This window comes from Papaver somniferum, chromosome 2 (genome assembly GCF_003573695.1).
Source record: "Papaver somniferum cultivar HN1 chromosome 2, ASM357369v1, whole genome shotgun sequence".
Classification (NCBI taxonomy): Eukaryota; Viridiplantae; Streptophyta; class Magnoliopsida; order Ranunculales; family Papaveraceae; genus Papaver; species Papaver somniferum.
The window spans coordinates 43,261,286-43,282,778 of NC_039359.1; the positions used below are offsets into that span (position 1 = coordinate 43,261,286).

Consider the following 21,493-nt stretch of genomic DNA (forward strand, 5'->3'; position numbering starts at 1 on the left):
ACTAAAATATAGTTTGACAAAAAATTACACATAAAATTACGTATTAAAATTAAATATAGACATTTATAATTTAAATCTACGGATACAATTATATATAGTTAATCTAAGGTAGATCTAATGGTTGATATTAATTACATCATAGTTAATCGGCTTTACCGTTGATATTCGGTTCGGTTTTTACATCAAACCGAAACCGTTACTATCGGTTTTTATCTTTTTAAACCAACACCAACCATTAATAAATGGTTCGGTTCGGTTTTCTTCTAATTGGTTTGGTTCGGTTCTGTTTTAGCAGATAAATCGTTAGTACGTTACCATGTACGGCCCTACAAATATGCATTGAAAAATTGATACGGAGAATAATTTGGATATGGAGATAATGAACAACCCAAATGCGGTATATAAAAGTCACCTTTTCTCTGATCAAAAAATAAAAAATAAAAAAAAGTTACCCTTTTCATTCTATGTGGGGGATGACTACCCCACTAAATGAATAAAACTTGTCTCAACCTAAATTTCTACCGCCTCCTTCCTCTCCTTTCCGTGTCCTTCTTCCCTGTAATTCATCATCCATTACAGGTTTTTCTCTTGTTTATTCCCACACATTTCTTCCCTAAACTACACCAAAGAAGCCTTACTCATGGACGCTGAGTAGGTAAACATTTTGTTTATTCAAAGAAGTACAAATAGCAGCCTCCTTTTATGTCCCAAAATTTCTCACCAACCCCAACCTACCAACTCCCCTTCCTTATAAAGTTGAAGCTAGAAAACCCGGGCAGTCAAAACTACGTCATACTCTTCCGAGTTCATTAAAACTCGATGGCAAATTCGCTCCAAGGTTCCATCTCTTCCTCCTGCAACATTCCCATCCGATCTAACCGAATCGGTATCTTAGATTCCGAAATCCCCAAATCCATCGTTTCTTTCTCTTCCCAACTCCCTGATTTCTCTCTCAAGTAAGTTTCTTTTGTGTCTCTTTTAAGAACCTCAATTTTGGTTTGGGATCCAATTTGAATTTAGACTGATTTGAATTGATTATGTTTTCTGTGTAGATATTTGGAAAAAGAGAGAAAGGGTCAGTCGCTTAGAACAAGTGCTACTGTAAGAGCAGAAATGCAGGTTGATATCTCACTTAGTCCGAGGGTCAATTCTGTGAAGCCTTCAAAAACAGTGGCTATAACTGATCAAGCTACTGCTCTTGTTCAAGCTGGTGTTCCTGTTATAAGATTAGCAGCTGGCGAACCTGATTTTGATACCCCAGCTGTTATTACCGAGGTTATTGTTTTTTCTTTTGCATTTTTGTGTGTAAATTCTTTTCTTGGCATTTGCTGGTTCTAAACCATTTTATGGAATATGCAATTTGACTTGCTTTGTATATTTAGGCTGGGATAAAAGCCATTAGGGAAGGTCACACAAGGTATTCCCCAAATGCGGGAACTATGAAACTACGGACAGCGATTTGTCATAAGCTTCAGGGTTAGTATTCTGAGTAACTCTGTCATTACAATTTGATAGTTCCTTTTTCTGGATTTAATTTTTGAGAAAGAAATGAATATGGTTGTTTATGAGAAAGAAAATATAACTCCCTGGGATACTTACTAGAGTTTATACAGAAGTGAGAAGGGAAGGGGAAAAGTTATGACCCAACAGAATCAAATCTTTGCTTTTAATGAAACTTCTAATGCTTTCAAGAATGGTTCAAACAATGCATATTTAATAAATGTTGTCTGAATCCTTTATTTCGAGCAACCCACGTGGATACGAGGCGATTGGTTAAATCCCTATGCAGTGACGCAATTGCTATTCGCGTAATCATGGTTACTAAATTTAAGTCGGTGTTCTGGAGCATCTCTGATGGTTTTCCGTTAAATCTTCTTTCGACTTCCATACAGGATTCTTCTAGCAATGGGGAACCGTGATACTTCAACTTTCCATATAGAGGGATGTAGTTAAGAGTACACATTAGAATCAGAGATTCAAGGATCTATGTGAAATTACATTGTCAAAATACATGGCTGTTGCTTACAGTAAATGTTTACCGCATGTATTTCTTCGATTTGAATAATTCACTGTAGTTATATGGCACCTCGCCCATTGTATTTATATGGTACCTCCCACTGCTATTGAAACAATGCTTGATGTCTCCGTCTGCATTGTCTACAGAAACTACATAAAGATATGCGAGTCATCTGTATGTAGTTGCCTCTTCATCTGGTTTGTAAAGTTTAAGCGGGTTAATTTGGCAGACATTGCTTTAACCATGATCTCTAGCGTTAGGGAACTTGTGTCAAGGGTGATTAGTATTACGAGAAAGAAGCTTTGGAAGGTTATCTCATAGGAGTAGTAGACAACTAAACGTTTTGTTTCATTTTGCAAAGCGTAACTCTCTCAGTACAATTTGGTAATTCCTTTTTGGGATTTAATTTTTGAGAACGATTTTAAGTTGTATTGTTTTTCTCCTTGTGTAGAAGAGAATGGACTCACATACACACCTGATCAAATCCTTGTTAGTAATGGGGCCAAGCAGTGTATTGCGCAAGCTTTGATTGCAGTTTGTTCGCCAGGCGATGAGGTGCACTCCTTATAGACTGTTTTGTAGTCCTTCATTTAGTCTTGGCTATTTTTTATTTATTTTTTAAGTTTGTAGTTTTTTTTTCTTTTTCTTTTTTGCACATTTCTTTGTGGCTTTAGAGCCTTAACTATTAGAGACTGTCTTATGGATTCAGATTTTATAAATTGTGACTTTCCATTTGTTTAATTCTGCAGCTCATGTTTGTTGCTTACTTTGTTATTCAAATTTTACATGTCATCTCTTATAAAGCTTTTCACGCTGACTCTTTTGAATCAGGTTATAATCCCAGCTCCATTTTGGGTCAGCTACCCTGAAATGGCAACATTAGCTGATGCAGAACCTGTGATTGTTCCCACTCTCATTTCTGATGATTTCTTATTGAACCCAGAGCTGTTGAAAGCTAAAATCACCGAGAAATCAAGGCTACTTATTTTATGTTCCCCGTCCAACCCAACTGGATCGGTTTATCCAAGGAAGTTGCTGGAGGAAATTGCTGAAATTGTTGCAAAACATCCCAGGCTTCTGGTATGATTACACACGTGAAATCTAAAACAAGAACCAAGGCTTTTGAAGGTTAATGACTATTTTCTTGTTTTTCTTTTTAGGTAATATCAGATGAGATTTATGAGCACATTATCTATGCACCAGCTACTCATACAAGCTTTGCCTCTTTACCAGGCATGTGGGAGAGAACTCTAACAGTTAACGGGTTTTCTAAGGTGATTTAGTGGCAATCCCTCAGTCTGTTCGGCCTTTTGGCAACTAAATAATAATAACAATGCATATGGGATTTGACAATTTCTTGGTGCAACATTTTTAGGCCTTTGCAATGACTGGTTGGAGGCTTGGATATATTGCTGGTCCGAGACACTTCATTGCAGCATGTAATAAGATCCAGAGTCAGGTATCAATTTTAACTCTGGGTTTTCATGTTCCGGTGCTTTTAAGTTATGGAAAATTCTCGATGCTAAATGTTTTCACATCGACATTAGTTATTACACAAGATGATAGCAGGTCTGACTGATCTTTGTTAACTGTGTAATTCTGTACATCATCAAAATCATCATGATCAAAGGGATGGTGTTATTTAGACTCTTTTTGTAGATAGCTTTCTGTAAGATTGTTGGACAAAATTCTGTTTACATTCTTTTATATATTACAAGAGTCAATTCATGCAATGGTATCCAGATTACATCAGGAGCTAGCAGCATTTCCCAGAAAGGAGGAGTCGCTGCTTTAGGAATGGGTCATGCTGGTGGTGAAGAAGTCGCAATTATGGTGAAAGCTTTCCGTGAGCGGAGAGATTTTTTGGTTAAAAACTTTAGAGAACTCCCAGGTGTTAAAATATCAGAGCCCAAGGTACAAATTCTGACATCCCTCTCCCTTGTTGCCCCCCTCTTGCAAGCTTGATCCGCTAAAGCATACTTCTTTTGGTGCAGGGAGCATTTTATATGTTCCCCGATTTCAAGTCCTATTATGGATCAGAAGCTGAAGGGTTTGGTATCATCAAGGACTCAGAATCACTCTGCCGGTACCTTCTGGATAAAGGAATGGTAATAATATTGGATTGTATTGTATCTATATTAGTTTTGATTGAGAGGAGTGGTAGAAGTCTCTTTCTAACCTATGGCCTTTATACATAGAATAGGGTTGTGATCAGAATTCTAGCACATCTACGACACTACTTGGAAGATTTCAGTGGCCTTATTTTATGCATGATCTCCTTGAGACTTTTTGTTATATAATTACTTGATTTCGCCGTTTAAACATGAACAATTATTAATTATTTAAATTTGCAGGTGGCACTTGTCCCAGGAGATGCATTTGGTGATGACAAGTGCATTCGAATCTCTTATGCAGCATCCTTACCAACCTTGCAAGCAGCAATGGAGAATATTAAGGAAGCCATACTTGCACTTAGGCCTGCAGGCCCTGTTTAAAATAAATTGAATAGAATAACCCAAGGGGTTTGATTGCTGTACTAATTTGAATTTGAATGTTTCTATTTTGTATTTGCAGTAATCTGAATTTCTTTATCTAAAATGTATAATGTGCTTTTCTTCAAATCCTTTATAGGGCTTTCCCTTATTTAGTTTGTTTAATGATTGTTCACCGTTAATTTTCTAACCGCCCAGCATTATATATTTTGATTGATAACTGCTTATGTTCTTTTATTGGAATCATCTAACCAGGTGCAGAGGGTTTTCTGCAGTGAGAAAAGTTCAAAAACTGTCTGGTTTCCTTCTGACGGAAAGTCAAAAGAAAAATATGCTTAAACCTAGTGGATATATCTACCAGAACCCCCTAAAACAAGCAATGGGGAAAAATGTAAAGTCGGTACCTGTAAACGGTAGGAGAAACTCCTTTTGCATGGATTGCTTGTTTCTGAAGTTCTTACAAAACCAAATCTATTCAAGAAAGTTAGAATCTTTCAAGATGTTTTTGGGTTTGTAAAGCAATATATAGAGACAGAGGAATCTAACTTGGGTTGTTTTAAATAGAACATCATACAGAAAGAAGCTAAGGACTACTTCCCCCCAACTTATAACTTGAACTACACAACAATCAAGCACAAAGAAGAGATATTCTCCCTCAGCAATCATTTATATAAACTACCAAAACGGCTCAAAAATACAAGTACTCATATTTGGTATTTAGTCCTAGTGAAAGAAAATGGAGATATTACCAAACTCGGCTGCGGAGATCGTTTTCTTCGACTTAGAAACAACCGTTCCTAACCAAACCGGGAGGAGATTTTGGGTTCTGGAATTCGGAGCGATAATTGTATGCCCGCAAAAGCTCGTAGAATTAAAGAGCTACTGTACACTTATTAGACCTGGTGACTTATCCATGGTCTCGTTAAAATCTGGACGTTCAGATGGAATCACACGTGAAACTGTTGCTGATGCACCCATGTTTGAAGATGTTGCGGATTGCATTTTTGACATTCTAGATGGTAGAGTTTGGGCAGGACATAATATTCAGCGATTCGATTGTGTTCGTATTAAGGAAGCATTTGCTGATATCGGCCGGCCACCTCCTGTACCTGTTGGTATGATTGATTCGTTAGGAGTTCTTTCACAGAAGTTCGGCAGGAGAGCTGGTAATATGAAGGTATGAAATCGTGCTGTTTCATCGTTAGAATTCCATAACATTTTAGTGTTACATTAGAATATGATAAATCTAGACGCAGATATTATCATTTTCAAATTTCCGATGCTAAGAGAGAGGAGAGGGTATATGCCTCAAAACATAAGCTCTGATCATGTACTGATTTCTCCATCTGGAATGTAGATGGCATCATTGGCTGATTATTTTGGTCTGGGGCAACAAAAACACAGGTAGATACCATTAATATTTTTTTTTTTGTTGATTTTTGTGTTGTATTAATTTATTACTTGATTCATAGATGAAAAAAAATAAAGTCTTGATGGTGTATTTAAACCATTTGCTTATGGTTAACAGGAGTCTCGCTGATGTTAGGATGAACTTGGAGGTCCTCAAGCATTGCGCAACTGTCTTATTCCTGGTATATATATATAATATATGATATACAGTATCAATTACGGCAGTCCATTTAGAAGTAGAACAACTTTTACTTGAAGAAATCGGCTTAATTTCATGGAAATTTCTACTTCACTAATATTTCCTTTTTTATGTTGCGGACTAATTACAATTAGGAATCTACTCTGCCGAATCTATTGATCAGCAGTAGTCGAGGTGTTCCAACCATTACTACCAGAAGTCGAAGCAACCATTTTAAGTTTTCAAATAAAAATGAAGGCGAAACTAGTAGCAGAAAATCCCCTCCTCCTCTTGGAATCCAAAAAACAGTTCCCAAGGGCCGGCTCCGAAAGGTTCATTTCTTCATCTCAATTTGATTAGTTATGTTGTGTTTTTAATCAAATAAGCAATTTGAATATATTTTTATTATGATGCTGCAGGTTACTGAGAGAATGAATGATGTTTTGTGCAAGACGCAAGGCAAACAACACATCATTAGCAACCTCCTTAAGTACTCACATTTAGCACTTAAATGAAGGCAAAAGTTGTCAAAGACATCTCAATCGATCAGCAACGAAACCTTTACTAAAAAGACGATCATCGAACAAAGACTACATTCAAGCGGAAGCATATATCAAGGGGATGCGTTTCGGAATCAAATTCTCTTCTAAGATTACAAATGCCCATATTCTAACAATTGGGCCTAACCATTCTTTCATTTATGTTCCATTTTGTTTAGTTTTCATGTATATAAACCCGACTTGTTACTTTGATCCAATGCCATCTATTCAGTATAATTAATACTCCGTACAGTTTACAGTTTTATAGAGGTGTTTTCTATTCCAATTTATAATCTACTCTTTGATGACATTGTGCTTGATGAAGCCGAATCCAGCTAGCTAGTAGTGAAAAATCTCCTAGTAACTGTCTCGGATAGGTTCATTCCTTCTTCTACTTTGATATTGCATTTTGAAAAACCTACGGATGGATTGAAAAACCTGAGCTTCTAGTGGAGCATGTACACCAAATAAAGCATCCACAATAACCAAGTCGATCACATACATAGTAACATGGTCCATATGAAAAGCCAAATAACGCATGTACAACGACATCAATGGGCAGGAATTGAACTCAAGACGACCGCCTCACCAGAACTGGCGAGACACATAGTACTTACGACAACATTTTTATGCATATCATCCTTAGTAGTTAACACTACAGATAATACTAGCAGTAAAGTAATGCTTAACAAGTATTGAGAGTAGCAGTCTTTGATTCAAGACAAGCATTCACAGCTTCACCAACTGTGAGGAAGACGGATTCTTCTTCCGTTTTGTCGACAAACTTTGCTAGCTTTAGCTTATTTATAACTTGCCAACTTGGGTTTGCTAATGCTACCTGCAAAACACGCGTGAATGTTTTATGAGAGCTGAGCTTTTATTTTCTTACGAAAGTTTTAAACAGAATACATGTTCTTATACCTTAATTCCGAAGGAAGACAACTTCTTTTTCAGTTCTTCCAGTGCAATGATTCCAGATGTATCGATGTTCAACAAATCTAGATTTAATCAAACCCCATAAATTAGAAGACATGTCATGTACCATGATGAAATCTGGTATTACAGTATATTAATTACGTTATGAGATTTGGATGCAAAAATAACGTACTCGACATGTCAAGGATCAACGCTCGAATCTTTTTTTCTTCTTTTGTTCTGGATGCTTCTTCTTCTGCTTCCTCCTCTTCTTCTTCGTCTAATATCCATTTCATTATCCTAAAACAAGACACACATTTACTTATGAAAACATCTTAAGATTACTACTTATAATCTTCCCTTTTCTTTTTGTCCTTACAAGACATACCTTTCTTTGACAAAATTGGCATTCGCAAAACAAAGCAATGCAGTGTCTATGCGTATTACGAGTACACCAGGAGTCGGAAGAAACATTTTATACTGATTCATGCTGCCGAAAATATCACTTTGAGGGAGTCTTCCAAGTACTTCGATGCCAGGTCGAATTGCAGTTAGTATGATCTTCAGGATTGATATGATCAGCTGCAAAAATATTGTACATTATTGAAGACAAATTAGTGAATATGGTCACTATTAAATAAATTACTCCAACCATGGTGGTGTAAAGTTAGCCCAGTTACTTCAAGTTTAACTTTGTGAAAGTCCCTGTAACAAACTTGGTCAACGGATGTATTGACTTTGTTAAAAAGGACATGCTTTGGAAGGTGTAGGACCAGAAACATTTTTAGCATGGTAGTGGTCAAGCCACTAGCACTGAGAGGTCTTATTTTAGGGCCAACCAGTTTCTTGCCTAATAATTATTTTTAAGAAAATTAGAAAACATTTCTCTCAGTTATGTCTTCTGCATATGATTGAATGATGCTACATTTTTCCCACTATTTTTCTATGTGAAACGATATAAACCCTTGAAACTGATGCCTTTAGCATCCCAAAAGGAGGAGAGGTGGTACAAGCTACAAATGTTTTTAAAGGGTTATTCTAGTTATGGCATAGATATGCCTGCACATAGGGTCTAATTACGACCCTTTTCTTTGCTCAGTTATAATGATTGGCCTGGTTACCTCCTCCTTTTTTTTGTTAGATACCTCTTGCAACAAAATCTTTCTTTTTTCATTTTATTGATGGATTCTCGTGAAATCCTTAAAAAGAAATCACAAGAAGATATGACTACAATAAGTGCACTTGACTTGAGTACGTACCGCAGCAAGAAGACCGATTTCCACAGAACAGAAAATGACTCCAAAAAATGCTCCAATGCAAGCAAGAAAGTCGAACTTGTCAATCTTCCAAATGTTGTAAGCTTCATGAACATCGATAAGTCCCGGCAAAGCTGATAATATTACGGATGCCAATATCGCAATTGGAGTGAAATATAACAACCTAGTGAGACACTCCAATGCCACAATAACAGTTAAAGCCATGACGATATTTGATACAACCGTTTCGCATCCCGCACTAAAGTTCACAGCCGTCCTCGAGAACGAACCTATAGAACGACAATGATTATCCACTCGCCAGAGCAGAATAGAAAAAGAAAAAGAAAAAAAAACTGTTTATAAATCCTACCCGTTGCTAGATAGCATGAAGTACAGGACCCTGCAATGTTCATGAAGCCCATGGCTACCATTTCTTTATTTCCATCAAGGTGATATCCTTTTACTGATGCGAACGATCTACCTACTGCAACTGCTTCCTGTAATGCCATATTAAGGTCAAATCAGGTGTCGGGTCATTTGCTTGTATATTTTTCTTAACCAATTTATAAATTTCATTATCAGCAATAAAAACGTCCAATAATTCCAAGAAAAACGATAACTAGAAGTCTTAAGTTTTGATTTTGGTGATTGAAAGGGAGTTTTTTTGTTAAGCTTGAATGGTAGCTACAACTTGATAATCTTAAGTTTTGGATACTTACAGCTAGAGCAACAACTGCTGCAATTAGTCCAATTTTAGCAGCATCTCCAACATTTGAGCCATTAAAACTTAATTGCTGAATTGAAATTGAGTTTATTCCTCTTTTGATGTGTTTAACAATTTTAATCCCATGTTTATCCCCTCTTGTTATGTAAACAATTAGAGTGGACAATATAACTGATACCAGAGGAGCAATTGCTGGCAACCAGAATAGCTTCTTCTTCTTTTTACACTGCAAAATAAAATATAAATGGTCAATTAATTTTAAAAAATATTTCACAAAGTAATAATTTATAAATTAAATAAATTACGCATGTCATATACTCACCAAGAATCTGGTAGACAAGAGGAAAATCAGAAATGAACACCCAAGGACAAAATTGTAAGGATTCCACTGTAAAAAGCATAAATTAAAATTATAAAATTCGGATTCAAAATAAAATTATTCGAACAATAAAAAACGTATAAATTTGAGTACTTACACTGTGGTGTACTGATTTCCAAATAGCTCCGACAACGGACACAACGTCGGTTTTGTTTGTAAAATTTGAAAGCCCTAGTAGTCCTTTCAGCTGTTGCAAACCGATAACAATTGCGGCACCACCCATGAATCCCACAATTGCAGCATGAGATAAAAAATTCACAAGAAAACCCAACCTGCATTTTGGAAAAGAAAATAGTCAATATATATCCCATTATTCTTTAACTTTATTATAAGGTTCAAGTTTGTACATGCACCTGAATAATCCAAACGCAGCTTGAAAAACTCCAGCAAAGAATGTTACAGTGAAAACAAGGTTTCTATAACCGATTGGATCAATGGAGGGATCAATTATTTTCTGAATCATTGCTGACAAAAGAAGCGAAACAACCGCTACTGGCCCGATCGCTATCTCTCTTGAACTGCCCATTGCCGCGTAAATCAATGGTGGAACAACATTGGTATCTAAAAATCATAATAGAAATCTTTAGATTACATACGTAAAAGTAAACTTATATCTTATGTAGAAAATGACTAAATTTTTTTCAGAAGATCGACTTACAAAGTCCATATTGAGGATCAAGCTTCGCCAAATTAGCGTATCCGATACTCTACATATATACAGAGATGGTTATGATATATATACAAATCATCTACTGTTGAATGGGGTAATTTACCTGTGAATCATATGCATAGATTACCTGCGGGATGCTCAAACTTGCTAGAGTTAAGCCAGCGAAGAAATCACTTTTAAATTTCGAAGCAGTATATTTTCGACCCCATCGAAGAATTGGAAATATCCCCTGTAAGACCGAAAAAATGTGCTTCGAGTTGCTTTTTGTTTTCATCTTCGCATTATTTGATGGAGGATACGTTTTCATTCCACAATGAAAAACGGTCTCTTTGATCGAACTAACTAGCTCGTGTATCAGACCTGGTGGCTCTGGGGAATCAAGTATCCATCGAGCTCTCTCGGCTCGACTTTGAACATCAACGTCGAGCTGATGATCATCCATGGGGATGATTCTTTCGTTGAACGAAGTATTATCAGCCATAGTGTTTTGAAGAGTTTGGAGGAACCAAAATGGAGCTGGTCCTAGTAGCTATATCATTTAAGTGGTGAATCTGGCGATCATAGTTTTTAGAAAACAAAGGAGCTCCAATTTCTTACACATCGAGGATCTTGTTTATATATAAGAAGCTTTGCCTAGTTAGCTAGAGGAGCCTAGCTAGCTAAGCGAGAAAGCGAGAGCGAGAGAGAGTGTTAAAGGAGAGGGAGGGAGAAGAGGATCCAGAAGAGTAGAGGTAAATATGCACAATTGATGGTGCAGAATTCGAGATGGACTGAAAGCAACTAAAGAGAAAAGAAAGTTCTTGCAGAAACGAATGACAAGTACTCAATATGGATTAAGGGAGAGAAAAGCAAGTCCGAATACATTGACTCAGGTCAAATTCAATGGAAAAACTCTCAAACAAATCTTTAAAGGAGAGAAAAACTAACCTTTCCAAGATATTTGAGTTTCTCGATACGGATTATCATTTCGGAACCACAAATGCTTTAGCTAAAGGGCAACCAGGTTTTTCATATTGCTTCAATATAAATAGGGTTCGGGTGGACGACCAGATCATCAAAAAAGAGGGACTCCAAGGATAACAGGGAATGAAACCATGCACGCAGAGAAACATCACGCCAACACAGACCCATGATTTGTTCTGATCATCTGCTTAAGATGGTGTTTTAGGTAATACCGGATATTCATTCTATCCATCGACAGCCCTAAACGCAAGTCATACCTAACGATTAACAACGACCAATCTTTTTCCCCATTGCATATGCTGAGCTATTTGGCTTATTATTTCTTTTAAGCGAGCGAGGAATTTGTGATTCTTGATAGCAACCAACTAAGACTTGGAGACGAAAGAGGAGAAGAAATAAGAAATGAAACCAAAATTCAGTAGTCCAAATCCAATTTAAATGGAACAGTTATAAAGAGACACAGGTGGAAGAATTTTTTTTTCTCGGCAAGCGTTTATATTAATGACATTAATTAGACACGAAAGTTTAGATTACAGTGAAAAAGGAGTAGATTACAACATTTAAGTCGAATGAGTCTGAATTTAAAGAACGTCTGGAGTTTCCAATCTGGTGACAGAGACCAAAGAACAGTGTCTCAAGACTTCTGAAAATCATTGCTCCATATTAGTTGGTTTTGATTCGAATTACAATTGTCAAAGCCAACAATAACTGCTACTACTACTTTTTCCCACTGATTTTTTTAGCTTTATATGCAAAAAAGTGAAGGTCAAAGTGAAAAGACAACCTTGTAGAAGTGAAAGAAAAACCCTTAGGTTCAATGAACCTGGCCAGAATTTGGGTGATAGAAATCTTGAAAAAGGAGAACCACTAAGTGTGGAGATCACTTTTTCTCTATTTATTGTACTAAGTGTAATTTTGCTTGCAACGTTTAGTATCAGTTTTACCAACCAGGCACCCACTGACTGACAGTACTCTTTCCAGGAGTCAAAATGTCAAATGAACACCCGGGTGTGTGGACTCGTCTACTCTATCTAGACCGATCAGTTACTCCTGTTTCCCAAGAAAATAAAAAATAAGGGCTTGTTTAGTATAATTTTTAAATACGGTTTTCAAAGTTAGCTTTTTTACTTCTTTAAAAATATATCTTTCTTTTTTTCCTGATTTTTATTTTCTAAAAATTGTTTCATAGCATAAAAAATGTTTTTGAAAACCAAAGAAAATCAATTGAATCAAATCAAATATAAAGATTTGTCCAAAAGATACTGATACTGGTGGTGACTCATTTGCAGTCACTTACCCAATCTCTTACTTTGTTCTAAAAAAAAGAAAAAAAAAAAAAAGAAACAACACAGAAAATAATTATTCATCGTTTTCATTTTTTTTGTTTTTAAAAATAGAAAACAAATGGAAAACGTTTTCCGAATATGTTCCCACAAAACATGTCTTCTCCCCTTTTTAGTTTTTCGGTTTTTGAAAATCATACCAAACACAACCTAAGAACTTTTAATTTTGCAAATTGGTAATATATTAAAATAAACTAACTTGATGAGTTAGCAGCCCTGATTACATCCAGAGTAGAGCCATCTAATGTGGAAGGATTAAGAGACTTCCTAGGATTATATTTATCTACTACTAGAGAGTTAACGACATAAAAAGGGGGAATAAGATCCCAATTTAAGTTACTATTAAAGAGTTTAGCCTCTTTAGCTAGAATGTCTGCTACATTATTAGCCGATCTTGAGATTAAGGAAAATCCTAGAAAATTTGGACAATCACTTACTTCTTGTTTCACTTCTTAAATGATTGCTTGATTTGCCCAAGAGATATATGATTGTTCCTATTGAGGTAGTCAAATATATTCTTGCATTCGCATTATATGCTGAAATTTGTGAGATGAAACTCCTTAGCCCATTTTGCTGCTTGAAGCAATCCTACTGCTTCTGCTTCTTCCGGAGATGCTGTACTGGAAGGTCGTGCTCTGCCTTGCTCAATTATGTTTGTCGGGAAATTTCCATTCTTCTCTATGTTGTTGTGTCAGATTCTTCTTTACTTGTTGATGTAATCTTGTTGTCGAACTACTATACCGGAATTGGACGTGTCTCTGTATATCCAAGGTTAGTTGGTCTGCTGATCTATGTTTGCTTTGAAAAGCTCTGTTGCATATTTCCTTTCATGTGAACCATATTTTTATCAAGATGACTTCTAAGTCTATGATGCTATTGGGATCACTTAACCAGGCTTTACATATGTCTAGAAAAGTAGTCGAATTATCAAAATTGAAGTTTATTGGACTGGATGCTAGAACCCAAACAGATTTAGCAAAAATACAATGAAAAAAATGAGATGTCTAATAGTTTCATCAGCATCATAACCAAAGGTACATATCAGAGCAACATCCTTAAGGATTTTGGATAATTTGAAGTTTATAGAAACTGCATTTTGTAAGTATTTCCAAATAAGAATCTTAATCCTTTAAGAAACATCTAATTTCCATAAACTCGAGCATATCTAGATTATTAGAGTGAATTATGTTTTCATTTAATTTTTCATACATAGATGTGACTGTAAACTCTCCTGAGTTTTTCAAAAGCCACCTTAACTTGTCTGGTCTAGGATTAGTTATCCTACTTGGAAAGATCCTAACATTACAAATTCTTCCAACTATATTGGTATTAAACATTAAGGTTATCAAAGGTATGTTCCACTTCTTAGTGATTGAATCAATAAGATCAATCACAAGTGTTAAATGATTATTTAAGTTGTTTTTGTGTTGAAGCAGAGTGCCTCCTAAACTTGGTATTCAATTGTCTTACCAGATATTTATGTTACTAGATAGTAACCCGTACTTCGCACCGGAAAAAATGTAGCTGAACTCAGGTTGGCTCAAAATTAGTTAATTTCCTGAGTCCCCGAGGACCGCCGCCCATCACAATCTCTATATAAATTTTATGAGAAGATGCGCAGGTAAATCAAAAGAGATTGCAAGTAGTAATTGCAAAAGAATTATAACTCGAAAATGCTTTGTTTGGACTACGACTTGAAATATTCTCGCATACAAACATTTCAAGGATATTGTACTATGATTTCTTCTTCCCGTCTTCATTGTTGCAGACTCCTGTGTCTCAGCAACTATAATTTTACAGGTAAAAGATCTGATACTTTGATTGTGCAACAAATGTACATCTTTCTTTTCCCTTTCCTTATCCTTTCCAATTCATAAGAAACGAACTTTAATTTTGATATAAAAACAGACTTGAGCAAAAACCTTTCCTTACCTCGGCAACAAATCAATTCTGAGTCTGAAGTTTTTATATATGAACAGGATGAAGATTTAAAAGCAACAACTTTAGCAATATGCTTTTGCTCTTGATACCCCCTAAAATACATAAATATTTTCCTTAATTATCAAAATACAACAACTATGCGAATAAATAGTAAATGAACAAATTTTTACATGAACGGCACCCACAGTCATAGATATATATATTGCTGTAAACTTTTAACGATATAAGAACAAATAAAAATTCCCTAATCGTTTAAATGAACAAATGCTTGTGTTTATTATAGGACTTCACTTCAGTTTAGCACGCTTAGTGAATTGAGACATGAAGTTCATCACCCTCCTCCCCTACATGATGGGAAATCATATTGCAATAGTCGAGTGACGGTACTTGACGCAGCTGTAGCAAAATATATTCAGCCCAAACCCAAAAATAGATCATGATTTCGATTATGATAAAACAATATAGTAAAATTATTGATTATATTCTCATGGAGTATAAAAAATATTTCTACGTCTACTAATGCAAGGGACTGAGTTTCATAGATCAGTAAACAGAAGTTTAAATTTCAAACATTATAATTGACATTCAAACTGGAATACCTTGAGGAGCAGTCATCGTGCCTGTCTCCAACATATCAAAAGGAGTAGTGGATACAGCAGTAAGCCCATCAGAGAATTCCCCCAACAACAATTATCTCTAATGGCTCCAGTTCTCACCTGGGAAACTGTTGAACACCTTTCATAAGTGTTACAGGTAAGTATATATAAGACATACTAACTAAAAAATGTAGATATTCACACTCCAATAAAAAAAATCAAATCTTTTAGCATGTCCTCTGACAATGGAAAGTCATATGAGGCATCTACTTCAGAAGTATATTATAGCCAAGGTTTGTTATTATGTAACAAAAAAGAAAGAAGAACAAAAGATACATAGGTAGTTGAAAGGGTCGAACACGGTTATTAGCGAAATATGAAATCTTCATCTACATACTCCAATCAAGTATTTGTTTGTTTAGTTTAGTTTTTTTTTGTTCAAAGTACTCAGTTAAGTATCCAAATCAAAAATATCCTACATGCACCCATTTCAGATGACTAAATCAAATCTTCATCTATATACAAATAGTTGAAGTTAAAGAACCCACACTCGTCCATATGCAGCAAAGCGCAAACGCCCTGCACCGCCATCCATCATTTGCATATTCAGTCACATCTTGCAATGATGTAGCATGCTAAAAAATTTACACTCATCCATCATTCCAGTTGTAGTATTTGTATCCAATTTCAGAAAAAGAATGTGCAACTACATTTCATAAATTTAACAACAACCAAAGCTTGTCTATAACACACTTTTGATCAGACTATCGGAACAATATTATCTGGTAATACAAGTGAACTTACTTTGGTATTTTTAATTTCTTTGATTGCATCAGATGATCCCTTTTCTATTCTCAGTTTTGGGGCGAGAAGTCTCCGGTATTCACCATAACAAAAAGGGAAAAAGAATAAAATGAATTATTTTCTATGAGATTTTAGTAAGACATTATCACAATCCAAAATAACAAAATTAAATAAAAGCTTAAAAAGATACAGAGAGAACTTGTCTTGAATTAGCTGTTGCAGATGCAGAATTACCGTGAAGATTCCCAGTGGTGAACTAAAGCTCTCTTTCTATCTTTTTGTCTCATATGTGACCTAACAGATATCATCAGAAACAACAAATAGATACAGATATAAAGTGAGAGAAAGTAGAGAAAAATTATATTAGAAGTTCTTCAAATACCTTCCATTCCCTTGACTCAACAGTAACCTTAAAAATAAAAAATCCAAGCTTTTAATTAGAAAGGACTAACTGATTAACTTTTGATAAACGAAAATAAAAATCATAAAATCAAAGATTGGATTTAGTTTCTAACATAAATAAAAAAAGACGGAGAATCACCTGGGGAGACTTGAGATATATCGAGGCGATCTTCCATGAGTTTGAAATCCCTAAACCGTTTTGGTCATTTATTTTGTACTGAGAACAAATATTTTGGAAGAAACATTCAGAAATATTTGAGCAGTTTTGGATGAAGATAGAAGTGGGGGCAGTTAGTCGATGAAAAATAGAAGTGGACTATGCCTCTGGGAGTAATGGAGTGAGTTTTGTTCATTTGCATTCACAGTGGTGCGAGTATAACCAAAGACCACATCAGTTAGGGAAGGCGTACATATTCCTTTTTTTTTCTGAATTGACGTGGGCCAGAATTCATGAGAAAGCTTTATTCTTTAATACTTGCATTAGAGGTGTCCACATCGGTTTTTTGTGAGGTCAGAATGAATGAAAATTAAGTATTGAGTTTCAATTATCATCTTGTTAGATTTGCATCTCTTATCTCCCATATGTTATTTTGTTCCATTAATTCTATAACTTTGCTGATGCATTTCCATATCTAAGAACTTGTTGGAGAAGTTTTAACCCTAAATGCAGCTTTCTTCCTAAAATATTTAGGCCAGTTTTAATTGAGAGTGGCCCATAGAGAGTCAGAGTGGCCCATAGAGAGTCAGGTCCACTTAGGAGTCTCCAAGATAATTTAGCAATCATAACTAAGTTAGTTTTATGAGCATTTCTGAACCCCAGACCACCCTTGTGTATTGATTTACATAGGCAAGAATATGCTTTTGGGTGATATCCTATGGAATTAGATCCCCTCCCCACCCCAAAAAAAGTCCCTTTGAATAACATCAATTTTACTAGTTATATTTTTTTGTAGTACAAAGCTACCCATTTGGAAAGTGGCCATACTAGCCAGAACTGATTTTTTTTAAAACCATTTTGCTAGTTTGAGGCAGCATTTTTCCTTTCCAACCTTGTGATTTACGTTCTATTTTCTTCATTATTATCTCAAGAGTTTAATTTTAATCTTAGATTTGTCTATAAAAAGAAGTACCGCTAAGTATGAGTCTTTTAAATCCATCTTCATAACTTTGAGCAATTTAGGCATCATTCTTTGATGTTTTGGGTGAACTTTCTTGCTGAAAAACATTCCAGATTTTTTAAAGTTTATGAGTTGGCCAGAAGCTTTACTGAAGATATCAATAGTGTTTAACATATTCTTACACTAGAACTTCACCCGTACCGTAATGACACGATCTCTATAATAAGTAAAAAAAAGTTATGTTAATTTTAATCCTTGTCATTTTATTTGGCTCAATGTAAAATGACAATTGTTCTCCTTGTTTTTAATTGTTATGTTTTCTTTCGGAGAAGTATTAGGTTGACCGAAATACTTTCCTCGAAGAAATCACCGAGTAAGACATGTAGTGGGACCAACTGAAAACCTTTACTATCTCAATAGTAGATCCATTACCCTACAATCGTTGGATTTTTCTCGGGTTGTTTTTTCGGAACAAATTGCGGTCATCCTGTACAATTGTTTCTTTCGTATTATAACCAACTTATTTTCATATTAAAAAAATTAAGCACAACATCCATGATAATGTTGTTTGTGCCCTAACGATATAGAATAAGCATTTCCTCGTTACCACATTAGCCACCTACACTATTCCACCACCAACATCACCCATTAGCATTACCATTTCCACCACCATCATGATCATCACTGGTTCCATGCGCGACAACTCACGGAAACCATCCCAACTATCCCCGGTGTTTGCTGATATGATTATTAACAAATTTAACGAAAGTATATTTACTAATATAATTATATGACATTTATAATGAGAGATTAATAAAATATTTTTTATAATAAATTAATAATAAAATAATGATGTAAATAACCGTAGTCATTGATTTATCTGCTCCCTAGACAAATCTCGGTCGTAACAGCATGGGAAAAGATATTTATTTAAATGTATCCCTCGATTCTTATATATTGTAGTTGTTTGCGGAAAATCAGTCTGATGTGTGCTAACAGTAGGAAGCTATAAGGAGTTAGTCAGCAAACATGTCCTTATCCTCAAATGTTTTAGTATTTTATCCGGTAGTCTTACAACCTTGGAGACAAACATTGTTAGTTGTTAGAGCGAATCTTATGGGAAGTAGAAAACGACTTCAAAACGCTAAGTAGTATCCCTGCTTCAAAATAAAATAAATAAAAATCATCCAAAGTCATTCACCAAATTTATAACAAAACTAAAGGTATCTAAGATGACTTCAAAATCATTCTGATTAATCTTATTAAATCTGTCAACTTTAGAGTTTACCTTTTTCTCTTTGGTGATATAAACCGTCCCAAATTTACATCGGTTTTGGGTTTATTCAATTTCCTAAAGTTGAATAATCTGTAATTTTTGATCCATTTCGTTTCTTGTCTCTCCATCTTCACTATATACATATTCCCATGAAATCTTTCTCAAGCATAAATAGAGACATATATGAGAAAGAGACATATATGAGAAAGCCAATCTGAAAATAAATAGAGACATATATGAGAAATCCAATCTCTCAAACTCTGAACTCTTTAATCCACTACAATTAATTGTTGTTAGAGCACTGCTCGGTCGAACTCGCAAGCGTTTCTATCTCAAGCTTGTTTGTCAAGTTTAGTTGATAAAAACTATATACTTGATTTCTAGTCTACTTATAGCTATGTCTCGGATTAGGATTGATTGTGTTGTTGAGCTTTAGACTTCACAACGTTCACCAATTGAAGAAGAAGATCTACTGAGGAGCTTGGAGGAAATTCATAAACAAAAGGTATGTAGAGACTAAAACTTATCAATCACTAAGAAGTCTATTCTATTCTATCTTCTAATGATACTAAGTCGTATAGCTATATACACTTTTACATTATACACATTTGATATTTTGAGCCGAGATTATCTCGCTTATCTATTTCTCGAAATATGTGTTCGAAGCTTTTTGCTTTAGCTATGTTCATCATATTGTTGACGAGTTTAGTTGGAAACAATCTTGAAAATGTGGAGGTCTAACAACCACACCCAATATTTCCTTTCACCAATATGTATGGACAAACTCCAATATAATTCCAAGAGAATCAACTAGACAGTCAGAATCTGAAAAACCGGGGGTCTAACAACCAAACCCAATATTTCGATTAGCAATATGTATGGACTAACTCCAATATACTTTTAAGAGAATCAACTAGAAAGTCAGACTGAATCTTAATAAAAGTATATCAAAGAGTTATATCTCTCTTTCTCGATTCAATACTTACTCAAGAAAATAGAAATCTGCGAGTCTAATTGAATACAAGAGAAATCACTTGAACGGTACCAAAGACCAGTGTTCAAGTATCAATCAATTTCAATCAACAACCAAAGGTTAAATTTCCCAATTGACTGATTCGAACACATAACCTGTGATATCTCAATTATATAACAAAATATAATGCGGAAAAAAATAACACAGACACCAGAATTTTGTTAACGAGGAAACCGCAAATGAAGAAAACCCCGGGATCTAGTCTAAATTGAACACCCACTGTATTAAGCCGCTACAAACACTATCCTACTACAAACTAACTTGGGTATGGACTGTAGTTGAACCCCAATCAATCTCACACTGATCCAAGGTACAGTTGCACTCCTTACGTCTCTGATCCCATCAGGATACTATGCACTTGATTCCCTTGGCTGATCTCACCCACAACTAAGAGTTGCTACGACCCAAAGTCGAAGACTTTAATAAACAAATATGTATCACACAGAAATTTCTATGATAATAGATAAAACTGTCTCCCAAAAAAATACCTACAAGTTTTTGTTCCGTCTTTTGATAAATCAAGGTGAACAGGAACCAATTGATAACCCGGACTTATATTCCCGAAGAACAGCTCAGTATTATCAATCACCTCACAATAATCTTAATCGACTGGCGAAAGAAGATATTGCGGAATCACAACGATGAGACGAAGATGTTTGTGACTTATTTTATATCTTGCCTATCGGAGAAATAAATCCCAAGCCAATCCTTACGATTGTACTTAGTACGATAGAAACAACAATATCAGATCACACAACTACAAGAAAAATAGTATCGGACTGGATTCACAATCCCAATGAAGTCTTCAAGTCGTTAACCTACAGGGTCTCGGATGAAACCTAAGGTTAAAGGAGAATCGACTCTATCTAATACAACTAGTATCACACAGGAGGTGTGGGGATTAGGTTTCCCAGTTATTAGAGTTCTCCCTTATATAGTCTTTCAAATCAGGTTTGCAATCAATGTTAGCTTAGTAACAAAGCATTCAATATTCACCATTAGATAAAAACCTGATTAGATTCAAGCTAATATCTTTCAACCATTAGATCGAAAATTAGCTTGTTACACACAAATGAAATGCACGTTTATCTAGGTTTGTGTAACCGTACCCAAACATGTACATCTAGTTGTTTCAACAGTAGTTAACCAAATGGTTATCCATATGAGCACTTTCATATCAACCATATTCTTCTTTACCACAACTAGTTCAAATGACTCAAATGAACTAGTTAGAGAGTTGTTCAATTGCTTAGATCTTTATAATAGACACAATTGAAACAAAAACGATTTGATTCACTTGAATCGATTCATGAACTTTATAGCCACGGTTTGCAAACTTGCATTCCTTAGTCTATATAAGTTTAAGTTCACGAATAATCGTTTCATTTTTTATTTTGATTTTTCGTTTTTTTTTTTCATTTTTTTCTAAAAGAAAGA

The 21,493-nt window shown here is 35.2% G+C and overlaps 3 protein-coding genes and 1 long non-coding RNA gene across 6 annotated transcripts; 2 read left to right on the plus strand and 2 right to left on the minus strand.

The window, feature by feature from the left end:
* Positions 1-543: 543 nt before the first annotated feature.
* On the plus strand, positions 544-4,696 carry LOC113347486 (bifunctional aspartate aminotransferase and glutamate/aspartate-prephenate aminotransferase-like). Of its 2 annotated transcripts, XM_026591147.1 has the most exons (11): positions 544-956; positions 1,053-1,216; positions 1,262-1,275; positions 1,383-1,476; positions 2,469-2,572; positions 2,849-3,097; positions 3,178-3,291; positions 3,393-3,476; positions 3,761-3,931; positions 4,012-4,125; positions 4,372-4,696. In XM_026591147.1, the coding sequence occupies exons 1-11, from the start codon at positions 820-822 to the stop codon at positions 4,510-4,512; spliced, it is 1,386 nt and encodes a 461-aa protein (XP_026446932.1). In that variant the 5' UTR covers positions 544-819; the 3' UTR covers positions 4,513-4,696. The 2 variants fall into 2 exon arrangements, with proteins under 2 accessions (XP_026446932.1, XP_026446931.1); XM_026591146.1 differs by having other exon boundaries at positions 545-956; positions 1,053-1,275.
* A 527-nt stretch (positions 4,697-5,223) lies between these two features.
* LOC113347488 (protein NEN4-like) lies at positions 5,224-6,901 on the plus strand. The gene is made up of 5 exons (XM_026591150.1): positions 5,224-5,686; positions 5,867-5,913; positions 6,038-6,101; positions 6,253-6,429; positions 6,517-6,901. The coding sequence occupies exons 1-5, from the start codon at positions 5,246-5,248 to the stop codon at positions 6,610-6,612; spliced, it is 825 nt and encodes a 274-aa protein (XP_026446935.1). The 5' UTR covers positions 5,224-5,245; the 3' UTR covers positions 6,613-6,901.
* Positions 6,902-7,114: 213 nt separating this feature from the next.
* LOC113347484 (low affinity sulfate transporter 3-like) lies at positions 7,115-11,864 on the minus strand. The gene is made up of 12 exons (XM_026591145.1): positions 10,708-11,864; positions 10,569-10,617; positions 10,264-10,471; positions 10,008-10,182; positions 9,854-9,919; positions 9,527-9,757; positions 9,178-9,304; positions 8,811-9,097; positions 7,940-8,133; positions 7,745-7,851; positions 7,558-7,634; positions 7,115-7,474 (listed from the first exon to the last, which is right to left on the minus strand). The coding sequence occupies exons 1-12, from the start codon at positions 11,059-11,061 to the stop codon at positions 7,322-7,324; spliced, it is 2,028 nt and encodes a 675-aa protein (XP_026446930.1). The 5' UTR covers positions 11,062-11,864; the 3' UTR covers positions 7,115-7,321.
* A 3,114-nt stretch (positions 11,865-14,978) lies between these two features.
* Positions 14,979-16,948, minus strand: LOC113353171. 2 transcript variants are annotated; one of them, XR_003361119.1, is made up of 6 exons: positions 16,769-16,948; positions 16,610-16,636; positions 16,228-16,521; positions 15,972-16,058; positions 15,427-15,551; positions 14,979-15,223 (listed from the first exon to the last, which is right to left on the minus strand). It is a non-coding gene; the product is annotated as an uncharacterized LOC113353171 (long non-coding RNA). The 2 variants fall into 2 exon arrangements; XR_003361120.1 differs by lacking the exon at positions 16,610-16,636.
* Positions 16,949-21,493: the final 4,545 nt, after the last annotated feature.

Excerpts from the sequence above, each read along its gene's own strand:
- LOC113347486 (XM_026591146.1), top strand. The coding sequence starts at position 820 with ATGGCAAATTCGCTCCAAGGTTCCATCTCTTCCTCCTGCAACATTCCC. Across the intron at positions 2,573-2,848 it reads TTTGTTCGCCAGGCGATGAG|GTTATAATCCCAGCTCCATT; the intron begins GTGCACTCCTTA and ends CTTTTGAATCAG. Across the intron at positions 3,932-4,011 it reads TTAAAATATCAGAGCCCAAG|GGAGCATTTTATATGTTCCC; the intron begins GTACAAATTCTG and ends CTTTTGGTGCAG.
- LOC113347488 (XM_026591150.1), top strand. The coding sequence starts at position 5,246 with ATGGAGATATTACCAAACTCGGCTGCGGAGATCGTTTTCTTCGACTTA. Across the intron at positions 5,687-5,866 it reads GGAGAGCTGGTAATATGAAG|ATGGCATCATTGGCTGATTA; the intron begins GTATGAAATCGT and ends TCTGGAATGTAG. Across the intron at positions 6,430-6,516 it reads CCAAGGGCCGGCTCCGAAAG|GTTACTGAGAGAATGAATGA; the intron begins GTTCATTTCTTC and ends ATGATGCTGCAG.
- LOC113347484 (XM_026591145.1), bottom strand. The coding sequence starts at position 11,061 with ATGGCTGATAATACTTCGTTCAACGAAAGAATCATCCCCATGGATGAT. Across the intron at positions 10,618-10,707 it reads CAAGTTTGAGCATCCCGCAG|AGTATCGGATACGCTAATTT; the intron begins GTAATCTATGCA and ends GTATATATGTAG. Across the intron at positions 8,134-8,810 it reads AAATCGGTCTTCTTGCTGCG|CTGATCATATCAATCCTGAA; the intron begins GTACGTACTCAA and ends ATATTTTTGCAG.